This window comes from Oryzias melastigma, linkage group LG7 (genome assembly GCF_002922805.2).
Source record: "Oryzias melastigma strain HK-1 linkage group LG7, ASM292280v2, whole genome shotgun sequence".
Taxonomy (NCBI): domain Eukaryota; kingdom Metazoa; phylum Chordata; class Actinopteri; order Beloniformes; family Adrianichthyidae; genus Oryzias; species Oryzias melastigma.
This window is the reverse complement of record NC_050518.1, coordinates 5,144,595-5,158,155: the sequence shown is the minus strand read 5'-3', so window position 1 is coordinate 5,158,155 and position 13,561 is coordinate 5,144,595. Positions and strand designations below refer to the sequence as shown.

Below are 13,561 nucleotides of genomic sequence, written 5' to 3'. Positions count from 1 at the left end.
TCTCTAATGTTGGATTGCTTTTTGGGGAGGATTCTACAGTTGAAAAATGTAGCTCATATTTTTGTGTCAACTTCTAAAATGATTCACTTTGTTAATTAACTTCAGCACATGACAAAGTTTTAGGTCAAACCATTAAATCATGGTTACAGATCATGGCTAAATACCCAATATGGAGATACTTTTAAAGAGTATAATTAGTTTTTTACTTGTCTTTTAACTGTTCTGCATTTTTTTATTTATTTATTTATTTTGTTTTTGGATCTTGATTCTGAAATAAATTCTGTTTTAAAATTGAATATTTTCAGGGTCTGTGAAGGATGGATTTGGATGCCATTTGTTCAAAAGAACATGACTTAAATGTCTGAGATATTTGGCCTGGTGGCTTTTCTCTTTGCAATTCAACTCCTCTAATACTTTATAATTTCTGATAGTTTAAATAATTAAAGTTTTTTTCCTCCATCTTTTTACTTTTGTCGCTCCAGTATTGAGTTATTGCAATTCTAAATGTCAAACCTTTGCATACCTTAGTTTGCATGCACTCTGTTCATAGGATATTGTCTTAAATGTGTTTAAATAATAACAAAGATACATCATAAACATATGTACAAATTAGATACATGATGTACATGATATACAGAGGAGACTGCTTTACATTTTGATAAAAGATCTCCATAAAGAAAGGCTTCTTGCCTGTGTTCAAATCTGATTTTCTGGCATCACACCAAACCACTTTCTAACTAAAAACCTTATAAGTTAAGCTATGTTCCTTTTAGCTGGAAGCAACCGGCTGATCAGACGAGCATAAAAATTGAAGGGCTTAACTGTATGTATGTCTCGTTCCCTCTAAATCCCGAATAACAGAAAACAGCACTGCCATCCCAGTTCAAGCCTCAGGGCCAAATGGAAAGACAACACCGAATATGGAGCGTTTTCTCATGAAACACCTCGTCTCACTTAACTCCCCTCACTCCGAACCCAAACAAGCAAAGAGTTACCGATAAACACTTTTTCAATCTTTCTTTGGTTGACATTTTCAGAAAAAAATAATGTTACTTGCATTTATTTCCATAGCTTAAGATGACTGATCTAAAAACAAAACATTTAACAAGAGAAAGAAAACAAAAGTCATTAAATGGTTGATGAGTGGTGACTAGCATTTTATGTTTTTAATATTTATATAACATTTTTCAGAACCTTTCATCCCAATCTAGACAGAATGGAGCTGTTCCATAGTAGTTTAAGTTTGTGCTCTTTTTTCTTATTTTATTGCATAAACCATAACCTAAACTACAACCTTTTGAGCAGCTAGAATTTAAACAAAATAAGTGAATTCTTTAGCATGTGTGTTCACAGTTTGTGAGTATTTCTGAGTACAGGTGACTTAAATCAAGCACGTTTCCACGCTCAGGCATGTAAAAAACGTCTTTTTGCAGTTCCTGGAAAGCAATTTGAACCTGAAAACAAACACACATATCAACTCATCTTGACTCCTACACCAATTAAGAAATCATCCTTAATATTGGCAGCATTATTTTTATTGGATATGTTTTTTTCTGAGAAAAGCATAAAATGTCATCATTTTGTTCACAAGAAATTCACAGCTGAATACGGTCAGTTGAAGGTATAAATAACATGGCAGGCTTTACACAGCTTCAGTTGAACAGAGAGTAACGTGGTAACGGTAAAACTATGTAATAAATTTGGTGCTTATATGTATACTTTTTATATAAATGACACTTTAAAAAAAAGGTTAAATGATTTTCTTAAATTCCATAAATAATATAATAAAAACATCAATTAATACAAATAAAATGAAAACGTTTCACTCTTTTTTTAGTTGGCACATTCCAAAATTTATAACATCAGGATATACCTTTTCTATACTCTTTTTATCTATGGCAACCAATTCTCTGGACCTGTTTATGTTGCTTCTTTAGCATATGTTGATTTTAGATTATCTCTGTTGAGAAGATTTAGTCAGGTGTAGACTCTTACGTTAGATGTGAAACCAAAGGAATGGTGTAATTATGCTTTGAACAAGCAAAGTCCTTGGCTAATATGCTGATATTAAAGGGGAGAGTAATCCTCGTGTTATTCTCAGGAGAAGAGAGGAAGGTAGTAGCCTGGAGGGGTCTGCATCAGATATGCTGCTGGAATCACTTGGCCTGACGGAACTTGCTACAAGAGTTTTGATGTTGAGGAATGTTGGCAGTTTTTTTTTAACTCCTAAGTTCTCCTCTTGACTGTGTGCACCTGGGAGGCAAGATGTCAATCAGGGGTTGAAGAGGAGAGGAGGGTCTCGCAGCTGTCATCCAAGGCCGGAGACTCGGTGGAGATTCCTGGTCCGCAGAGTCTGACGGAGGCTGCAGAGAAAGCATTTCGCAATGAGTTAGCAGTTTTATTTGCCAAAGATAGGATGGTTTTATCATTTATTACAGTAAAAAGCTATCATTAGTTTCAAAAGTTTGACTCACTGTATGGCAACAAATCACGAAATCCTTTCTTTAAATAAAAGCTTGTGATGACCTTTCCAGACGGCTCTGTTTACCACGTCCCACTCCTACCATATTTTGATGTATTTTAAAAGTGTTCCCAGTGGTCTTTTAATTATAATTGCACCTTTAAGCCAAAATGTAATAAAATCCTGTGCTATTTTTTAGTACATATTGAGTAGCAGTAGTTCATTTAAAACTTGCCTCTGAGTTGTGAGGGGACGTTAGCCTGCCCTTATTTCCCATCATCTCTTTGTCTACACTCTCTGGCTTGGAGCCCCTAACACCTCCAGCCTAACATTATCGGAGCCATCCAGATGTAGTTCTGAGCCAGAGATCGGACAAGGAAAACAAAGACATACATTTGATCTATTTGTCTGCAAGTGGATGCATCAGGGAGCCGAATCTTTTGGAATCACTTATTTCAAAGAGCCGTTCAAACGACTGGCTCTTTTGGCTCTTTTTATATTTATTCACTTTTAAGAAGCCGGCCTGGAGTCGATTAAATTAATCCTAGAAATAATCACAGGGAGGATTGATGGTCTGAGATCTGGATCAGAATAATTTAAATTCCGATTTCCTACCAATAATTGTGTTTAAATTATTTGTGAAATATCAATTATGGCTTCATTTGACATGTGTGGACAAGATGTTGAAGTCTTATATGGATTCATATGCATGTGTACTTTGAATGATATTAATGTAGCAGCTAAATCCGTGGTCTGCAACCTCTAAAAGAAGTATTTGGTCCAGTGTCTTATTCTAAATCTCACTACACTTTTTTATTTAAAATTAAGCCGGTCAATGTTTCCCTGTTAACTCACACAATTTAATTAAAATAATTAAAACGTTAATATTTATTTACGTAAATTACCCTTCGCAAAGCTTCATGTTGGACGGTTTAGGCGTTAATTTCTGATAATGCTCACTTGAAGGGCATTAAACCGCTTATGCCATGGTCACTTACAAAAGAAATAAATATTCCAACAATTTTTTCCCACTCTTTTCTTTTTTCACAGAGGTACTTATGAATCGAATGTTAACAACTCCTGTGATATTTGTATCTGAAGTTAGAAGGATGAGCTTGTTTGAGCTTTGATGTGAACGCATAAAACTTAGGGGAGAGAGGAAAAAAGACTGAAATAAAGAACGGTTTTCCAGCTGACTCGATTCCCATCGATCAAGTTAACAAAAGAATCGATTCGGTGAATGTCACATCTCTTGAGTGGAGCAGGGAGCCTGTGGCTCGCCTTTGTAGGTCCTGTGTCACATCTACAAGCTTTTTCCAACAGCAGTTCTTCATCTGCTCTGGATTCACATCAGTTTGAATAAAAAAATAATCCGAATTTTAATCTTAGTTATCTTAATGTTCTCCATCATGAGAAAATGCAACAAGAACATGATCTATTGGAGTGAGTTTTTAAAGAAATATTGTTTTTTAGCCATTTTTTTCAAACTAGACACTCTGGACATTTACTGTGATACATTATAAAATCATTAGTTTATTGATGCCCTGTTTTTATTCAAAAAATGTTCATTTTTATATTCTAAAACTTAAATCAATTATTGGTCCTGGCAAAGACTGATACAATCCAAACAAATAAACGATGATCATGATGGGTGTGTTTTAAATCAGGAGGAGGAGGATCAGGCTTACTTTGACCAACAAAAATCCCTGCATTCAGCATCTTTGTCAGCAGCAGCACAAACGCAGCGTGGTGTTCTCGGCCCCTCACTCTCAGAGGGTCGTCCACGGACGGCACGTCTTCTTCGCTGCTGTCCTCTGTAGCTCGACATCCCATAGGGAACAGTTCGTCTGAGATAAAAAATAAACGAGAACCACAGTTCTTTAGTTTATTTAGTCTGGCTTAAAATAAAACAAAACATTTTTTGATTATATTCAAAGGATTACAACTTAATAATCACATCAAAATAATTCTGGTTACAGGTAAACTTTTGGCCTGTTTTTGAGGGGTTTTGTTGTTGGCGCTTTGGTTGTGGATCAATGGGTTTCAACACCTTTGAACATTTGGTCTAAAGGTGACCACTGAGATGGAAAAACAAAAGCTGCCAGAGCAGAGAAGCTGCTGAAAGTTAACCCTGACAAACGACTTCCATAGATCAACTGGGTCAGACTGTCCATTGATAGTATTTGCCAGTTCTCCCATCTGGTCGCCAACATTTCTGCCATCAGGTTGGTGTTTTTCTCCCTTTCTGTTTCATCAGTTTTCCCCATCTGGGATTGATTTTCTAAAAAGGAAAATGTGTTTGTGGCTTGTTAAGCCTTAAAGGTATAAGGTCTGGTCTGGAGTATCCCAGCATGTGTTCTGCAGAGAGGTCTGCACATGAAGGCAAATAGGCTTCATTTGTCATTTAGACTAACAGATCAATTGACAGATGAATAGCTTTCCCTCGTGGACCTGTCAGAAAGTGTCAGGCTGCCTGCTGTCTGTGCCTGATTGAACGCTCACTGTGAGCTGACATACTGCCTGCTTCTTGAACGTTGCCTCGCTAACCTGCTTCTCACCCGTTTGAAATCCTCCTGCTTAAGCCGAAAAGCTCTTTGACCTCTACAGACTGAGGTGGCAGCTGGGATATCAAGAAATTCATCCAATTCTTCCATTAAAGTTCAGAGCAACTATTGGAAAAGAGGCAAAAGCTTCAAGGAATCCTGCTCAACCGTTTAATTACAGGTTAGCTGCGGCCAAGAGAAGACATCATGCTGGGTCTGTTCAAACTAAAACTAGAAAATTCCATCCAATGAGCATCAACAATCAACAGCTGCTACTATATTTACTCTGCGGCCTGTTTCAGTGTTTCAGGGTTTCAGTCACAGTTTAAAGCAGTTGTTTATCCATGACAGTTTGAGGCAATTTGGCAAAGGAAAACAGAAAAGAAAGAATATTTTTCTGACATTACGGTGGTTTAAAATTTGCAGGTGTTGATGCAAGTCTTCAGTTTAGTTGCATGGAGGCTGAAAAAATGAAAGAGAGGTTACATTAGGGGAGCTGCTCCCTGTTGTAAATCACACCCACTTGTTAACTTGTAAAAGTTAGAATTTGCTGACAGCCTTGTCGGAATATTCCTCTATTCTTCAAGCGTCTATCCGAGTCCCTCTGAATTTAAGAAATTAAAAAGATTCTTGTTTCATAAAAAAAATTAAATCTTTCAGGAAAAACAATCTTATCAAGAAAGTTTTTGAGTAAACAAGTCTAGGTGACTAGAATTGTTTTCTTGTGATAAGAATTCTTGGTAAGATACTTTTTTTTTTTTGCTTATTTAAAGAAAATCTTCCACAGTTTTAACTTATTTCTAAGGGGCCTGTTTTTGCAGGCCCGCACAGAACTCTGAGTGGAAGAAACATATTCATTCTTGAGCTGCAGAGAGTCTTACTTAATAACTTTGTGACCATTTTGGGAGCACAAAATAAATGTTTCAGCTGCCCTCACACTTACACATGTTGAGGTAGCCCTCTGCTAGCCTCCTCGAGTTGGTTGATGAGGAAGTAAGGTACTAAAACCTTGTTTAGAAAAATAATCAATTTATTAAAAAGTTAATAAATAACTGTTATTAGTAAGCAGCATGCTTTGCTGATTATTTTTCTAAACAAGGTTTTAGTACCTTACTTCCTCATCAACCAACTTAAGGAGGCTAGCATAGTGTTACCTCAACAATTTGGGGGCTCGTCCGGGGATGAGAAAGTAGTTTTTTGGGTTCTTTCCACGGTGTGACTAGACACATCAAATAAGGTAAGCGGAAGCTTGCAATTCTGCACATTCATTTACTTAGCCCCACACACATCCAATATGTACCAGTTTAGTGGCCTTGTGGTAGAGTGTCTGTCCTAAAACTGGAGGCGGAATCACGCTAAATGCTCTAAAAATGGGATTTAATGACTCCCTGCTTGAAACTCAGCATTAAGAGGTTGGGGGGGGGGGGGGGTAAACTACCAAATGGCTCCTGAGTGCGACTGTGTCTGCAGCTCACCACTCCCCCAGGAGATGGTTCAAATGCAGAACAAGTTTCATACATCAACTAATGGGACTTTTAATGTTACAAACCAGAAGCTACATTATGCAATTACCGTAATAGAAAACACAAAATAAGATTAAATTTAAGTCAAATGTATAAAAGTATTGAGGTGATTAAAACATCAAATTAACTAATTCTAAAGTGAAAAACAGCCTTAAACAGTCACCACTTTCTAATTTCTTCAAATCTTAAACTTCTCCTCATGTTCGAAGCTGCTACAGATTCAGGTCCTTATCCATGAGGCAGTGGCACAAGGCAGCATGCAAACACCAGGTATTTTAATCAGACATTAAAGGCTTGTTCTGCTCCCTGTGAGGAGCCCAGATTTTGATTTAGAGAAATTGGGATTAGGAGGAGAATCTGAAACAAGAGAGACAGTTTTGTAAATATTTTGATGGAGAAACTTGCTGCACTTCAATTAAAAAAGGACCCGCTATATTTCTTTTGGGGTCACAGGGTTGCTGGAGCCTGTCCTGGTTATTGCTGGGTGAAGGTGCCATACACTCACACTCACACCTATAGGGACCCTTTAGATTAACCAATTAACATATGAAGCATGCATTATTTTTTTAGAACAAATATTTCTATTTTGGATTCTTGCACACAATGTATTTTTTGTCCTCAGAATAAAATTGGTTTATTTTTTAACTATTTCAATAATAGTAAACTGCTTAGTTGATCCAAACTCGTGTTAAAGAGGGGTTTTCTCCTGTGACAGTCGCAGGGTTTGTAGCTCTGTTGGGCTTGTCTTCACTTGAACCGTGACTCTGTCTTCAGCCTCCGGGCGGATTAAGCTACCGGGCGTGACTTGACTGCAGTGCACAACCCCCTGAATGACTGCTTTATCAGAATGCGCACTGACTGGTCACGGGCGCAGCAGCATTTTCTTCTCCAGCAGAGACACGAGAGTCTGGAGGCGCGCGCACCGAGCGCGCATCCTTAATTAGCACCGATCATCTCAAAGCAGTCTATGTAAGGAGGCATGTCTTACTCGGGAGTGTTTATCCAGATGATATCCAAGTGGCAGTAGTACACGCACTCTTTGTCCGTGTAGGAGTAACAGGTGCAGCGCTTTTGTCTGGACTTGGTGGTCTCAGACAGCTGGGACCTCCTGGAGCCAAACTCTTTGGAGTCTCTGAGAAGTCTGGGGCTGCTCTCCAAAATGTCTTGGGACATCAGAACACCTTAACGTGGAGCCAAAAAAGTCAATTTTGTTATCTAACTTTACAATTCATTTCTAGTCTTTTTACACACTTACCTTGTAGTAGAATTAGTGTAAGAGTTTCAAGAAAAAAGATTCTTGCGAGGAAGCGCGTCATTTTAACCCCGTCAGATATTCCCAAAACTTATCATAACTGTGTGGGGATGCATATCCACGAACTTTAAAGTCCTGCTCAGCTCACATAATCCAGAGTCAAAGGTGGGATAGTTGTTGCTCTGTCTCCTAAACTCGTTTCATCCTTTTCATCTGCGCTATGAAGTCTGCGTAAAATGCTGGAACGTGATCTTTTGCGCAGAGCAGAACGAGGTCCTCGATTTCATTCTGCATTCTGACAGCCCTAATCCAAGGTAGATGGCTTTGGAGAGGCTTTGCGTACACGCCCCACACCTCCCCCAAACACTCCTGGCTGCTTGTTCTGCAACACGCAAAAGCAGAGTCTGTTATGTTCCCTAATATCATTTCTAAAGTCTCCATTTAGATGTTTTTATTGTATTTATTTGTGCTTTAGAGGAACTATATATAAAATGTAACATTTCCTCCTCAAAACATTCCATATAAGCTTTTTAAAGGGCTTCCTTCAGTTTAAGAAGGTATGGCAACAATGCAGTAAAATTAAATGTTTTTGTGTGTGTTGAAGTATTGCTACTTTTTTTTCTTTATATTTTTTCTATTTTTCCTTTTAAACTGTTTTGTGAAATGAAATCAAAACAAAAAATATACAAAATGACAATTCTTTCTTGTATTGCAATGAGTTAAAAATTGTTGTTTTTTCTTTTTTTTAGGAAATGTCCTTTTATTTGCAGAATGAGGCCTATCCTTTCAGACAATTCAGACTGACGGAAAGGCAGACTATATCTGTCCAAGCTGCAAAGTGTTATTACATAGGAATGACAGTTGGTTGACATTACAACAAGTTTTTCAAGTTTTTTAATGACATCCCTGCATCTCATCAGCAGAGGATCAAGAAAGATGGACAAACTCAAAGCCCAAAGCAAGCATCTCATCTGTTAGAAATACACCACAGTGGTCAGCAGCACTGGTGCACATCCTCAAACCACAGCCAAAGCAACAAATGTTTTAGAGATACGTAGAGGAATGTTCTGGACCGATCCAGGCTAGCAGCAGCACTGTAGTCGAGTTCAGCTTTCTTTACAGAAGTGCACAGTGATGAATGTGAGCTACTGATGTCAGGCAGCAACTGATTTGTGGTCAAATGTAAAATGGCAGTCAGATTTAGTGAGGAATTGTTCCACTGCAGCTCCTGGTTTTGAAGACGGCTCGTCCAGAAGGACTTCAAACGTTTGCAAACAGGAGTGATGAATCGGTTTCATTATATCGATTTGAACTCATTCGTTAGCAGTTTCATGATCTTAAACAGGTGTCAAAGGTGAAGAAAAAAGCACAATGTTCTTTAACTGATGTTAATTCTCCAGGGGGGAGCAAAAGGAAAAGTTGTAAGTGTTGTATAGTCAGTGATTGGGCAATTTACTTAATTGAGGGCTAAATAATCAAATTAAATTGATTTGAATCAAATCAAATGGAAGAGCTCTAAAGTGTGTGGGAGTAAAACCAACAGCCATGGCCTCACAACTGCAGAAGAAAATCCACAAGACCTACTCCAATAAAAATCGTGTTTTTAAGATATTCTTGTAGCATTTTCCTCATCGTGGAGGACATTTAAAGAGAAAATTAGGCTTAAATTTACACTTTTTTAAAATAATTATTTATTTAACTCATTGTGAATCAGGAGCAGACAAAAAAGTATGTGGATAAAACCAGTAGAAGTGATGTAGGGGCTACAATTGGAGGCCATAAGCTCCCTGCTCCGCTCCACTATGATGCATTTGCTTGTAGACAACTAAAACCTTGTTTTTCTCGTCTGAGCGAGCATAAGCTGCTGGATAAATCCCATATAGGTCGCCATTTTTGTTGCACCGCTAATGTTATATTGGGGTTGTGAGAGGCTGTGTCGGGAGTTAGCCTTCTGTCTCCCCCTCTGGCCACCAGCAGGTGTCATCTCCAGAGTACCGGGATTTATTTTACAATAAATAAAAAATATGTCTGGAATGAGACTTTAAGCTTTTATTTTAAATCAATAAATGAGTTGCCCCCCTTTTTTTATTAGCTTAAACTGCTAAAAAAAAAGAAAAAAATGTAAATTAGGTGTTCATTTTCTCTTACTTAAAAAAGGATGTTTGAAAAAAAAATGTTTTTATTCTCCCAACACGCAATTAAACCACTTAACTAATAGCCTTGATATCCCCTGATACATTAACGTGTATAACAGGAACAAAACAAGACAGTGTGACAAATCTAGCTTGCTAAGAGTAAACTATCCTAGGTTTGTGCTTTATTGTGAAAGCATCCAATGAAGAGAAACCTGTTGATTCATTACTACCCTCTGGTCCCCTCTCAAATTCCCAAGGCTTCAGTTTTGTGCCATACCCAAGTTCTCTGGCACTATCCTTAAGCAGGGAAACGGAGGATTCCATCTAAATGAAGACCATATTCTGTTTTCTTTTTACTGACCGAAGTTATGGAGCACAATCCTACCGGAGCAGAATTACCTCTAGCATCTTTTTATATTATTATTGTCATGTTCTGCTCCAAAATTGATTATTTTCCCCAAGTGGGCAATAAAATCTGCTTGTATAACACTTTTTTGGCATTGCCGATCAAAGTAAGAAAAATTGGCTGAGGTTATGAAACATAGAGTTTTATTATTTTATATCACTTTTAATGTCTTCTTTGTTCTTGCTGAACATGTTTAAGTTCCAGAATGGTTTGCAATGGTCAGTTGAAGATCCAGCCGTATTTTATTGTTCGGTTTTTGGCATTTCCGTGTTGTGCAGAACTTTGCAGACATCTCGTCCCTGTTTTTTCACACTCTGACTCCAGAAATTACGTTTTGCACACCACCGTAACTGCTCTGTGTTCTTCATAATATTTGCTCTCCCAGCAGCATCGAAGTTTTCATAACAAACACAAGTTTGTTAGAGTTGCATTGCAGAATCAGCTTCATCTGCTTTTTCAGACCCTCTGTCGATGGGCTTCACTTGAAAGTATTTTTTCTGTGCATTTCTAACCTGCTCTGACATCATACACATCAATAAATTGGCACTTTGTCTCCAAAAACGAGAGCATTAAAGAAGTTAGCTGTCTCTCAAAGAAATTGAATGTTTGATTCCTGTTTTATAGACAGGAAAAAATTGTAAGGAAACTGACAAAAGTTTGATTTTCCTTACATAAATATAACTTTTAGTGTTTAACTTATCCTTCTGTGGTCTTTTTTCTTTCAGTGTGAATCAGAGAGATGGTTGAGGTGTTTCCTCTGCATGCGGAGAAAGGCTTGAACCAATTTACCGAGGCTTTAGAAGAAATACATTTATTACAGCTGAGCTCTCCACAAAACAGAACATCTTTCCAAGGTGAAGATTATCACTCTAAAATCGGCAACATACCTCTGAAATGGGTTGCAGCTGATGCCCTGGATCCAGCAGACTTTATGCTTTGTGGTTTTGTTGCTGAGCAGTAAATGTCTACTATCACCCAGTGGAAAATGTTGGCTTGTGGGATGCTTCACACTAAGTAGTGGTTTCTAAGATTTATGCAAAAGCCAGGCAGTGGTAAAATCATAAATGTCAAAGTAAGTTAATCATAAATGGTCCAAAGAAAACAGAATTCAGTGGAGATGATTTAGAAAGAGCAAAAAAAAGTGGGATTTACCTTTGTTGACTATAGGGTCAGGAAAGAGAAAAAAATCAGGAAGACAAAAAAACCCAACATGGATTAATCCTCAAAAACAACTTTCAATCCAAGATATTGGTTATTATGATTCTTTTTTTGTCCCAGGTTGCACAAGGACAAGCGGTTAGCCAAAATTATATGCATAACACGTACAGCTCCTATCAAAGACAGATAGCAGTTTTCTGAGGGGAACGCAGCCAAACCTAAAATGATGCACAGACACAAATACAGGGAATCAGCCTCAAAATAAAGATTGTTCAGAGGCTGACCTCAGACAAGCATTGGAGGTTTAAACAGTTATGAGGGATTACTTAAGTGATTTTAAGATCTGCTGTAATTCTAAAATGAAAAAACAACATACATTAACACGTGTAGCTTAATTGTGGTTTCGTTAAATTGGTTCTAATGCACATTTTTTTGGGATTTAGAAGAAAAATTACTTTAGAGCATTATTGTTTTGCAGAACTGCTCTGTTCCGTTGAACTTGTACGCATTGTCCAAGCCCTAATTTCACATAGATGACTTCGCAGGTATGCAGGGAAATTTAGCACTAAGTAATTTAATTGTGTCAGTTTTATAATGTAAAAGTCGTACAATTAGTTGCTGGCATTGCAAAAGTGCAGCACACTCATAGTTGTTTAGAAGCGTTTATTTGATTTTCCTCAGGAATCTGAGCCAGATACTCTGCTTGCAATACTAACAAAAACACAGCTCAGCCGCTAATGTTTTTAGTCTCCAGCATTTTCTAAGGAACATTAATGCTGCTATAAAATCCTATAAAGTTGTACAAACATATTAGAAGCAACCTGGGTTTGAACTGATGACTGAGTGAATGATTACGCAGGCAAGCGTGTTAAATCAACGGAATTATAATCTCTTTATGGCATAAAATCAAAGAGAAAGAAAAAACAGGTGTTTCCAGACGATTTGCTTTCAAAATGTTTTTGTCACGCTGGATTGCAGGTTTGAAGCACTGAATGTTTGCAGTACTCAATCTTCTTGAATGGTGTGCTCAGATAATTTGATAAATTAACTGAATTTTGACCTAATTAGCTAATGAATAGGATATTTATTTTAATGATCTATTACAGTTTTTCATGAAACAGTAGAGGAGTAGGGTCATTAATTAAAAAACAAGAGCCAAAATGGATTCTGACTTTAATATCAGAATTCTGACTTTTTTTCTTCAGAATTCTGACTTTTGAATCCCAGAATTCTGACTTTAATTGCAGAATCCTGACCTTAATATTAGAATTCTGTCTCTTTTTCTCAGAAATTTGAGTTCAATTTTAGAATTTTGACTTTAATGCCTAAATTCTGACTTTAATCTGAGAATTATGAGATTGATTTGATCATTCTGACCTTAATTTTAGATTTCTTCTTTTTTTTCAGAATTCTTACGTTTTAATCTCAGAATTCTGAATTTAACGTAATACATTATATCAGAATTCTAACTTAAATTTTAAAATTCTGACATCATTCACAGAATCCTAACATTTCAATCACAGAATTTTGACCTTAATCCCAGAATTCTGATTATTTGTTTTTCTCTGGATTTTGACTTTAATCTCAGAAGTCAAAATTCTAAAATTAAAGTCAGAATTATTTTTGACTCTTTATTTATTTTTTTTAATTCTCCATGGCTCTCCATGATACTTATGTATAGATCAAAAGAGGCCAACTCCAAAATTCTGTAGTTTTGGCGCCATCATGTGGTCATTGTAGCATTAAGAAGACATGAAACATCACATCTCAATACTGTATTTAAAAAAGGCAACGTCATAATAGAAATATGATTGTATTATTGCTTATTCACAAATGTCACTTTCCCCCTTTTTTTCTCATAGTTGATGCATGCAGAAACTGCCTCTCGCTATAACGTTGTTTACTAAACACCTGCCCTTAGACAAATACATCTTATCTTTATATATATATATTTTTAATAAAAATGATCAAATGTTTACAAAAAAGGAGAAATAATAATTGCTTTTAAATATATTTCTGAATCCTCACGAAAACTATCGACTCTAAATTCTACGGTGGCTCAGTAGGACAATTTTCCCATGGG

At 37.0% G+C, this 13,561-nt stretch overlaps 1 protein-coding gene across 1 annotated transcript; it reads right to left on the bottom strand.

Annotated features, from left to right (window-relative positions):
* Positions 1-12: 12 nt before the first annotated feature.
* Positions 13-9,324, bottom strand: LOC112159078 (endothelin-3). Its single transcript, XM_024292925.2, has 4 exons — positions 7,783-9,324; positions 7,516-7,708; positions 4,150-4,308; positions 13-2,363 (listed from the first exon to the last, which is right to left on the bottom strand). The coding sequence occupies exons 1-4, from the start codon at positions 7,841-7,843 to the stop codon at positions 2,309-2,311; spliced, it is 468 nt and encodes a 155-aa protein (XP_024148693.1). The 5' UTR covers positions 7,844-9,324; the 3' UTR covers positions 13-2,308.
* Between the last annotated feature and the right edge of the window lie 4,237 nt (positions 9,325-13,561).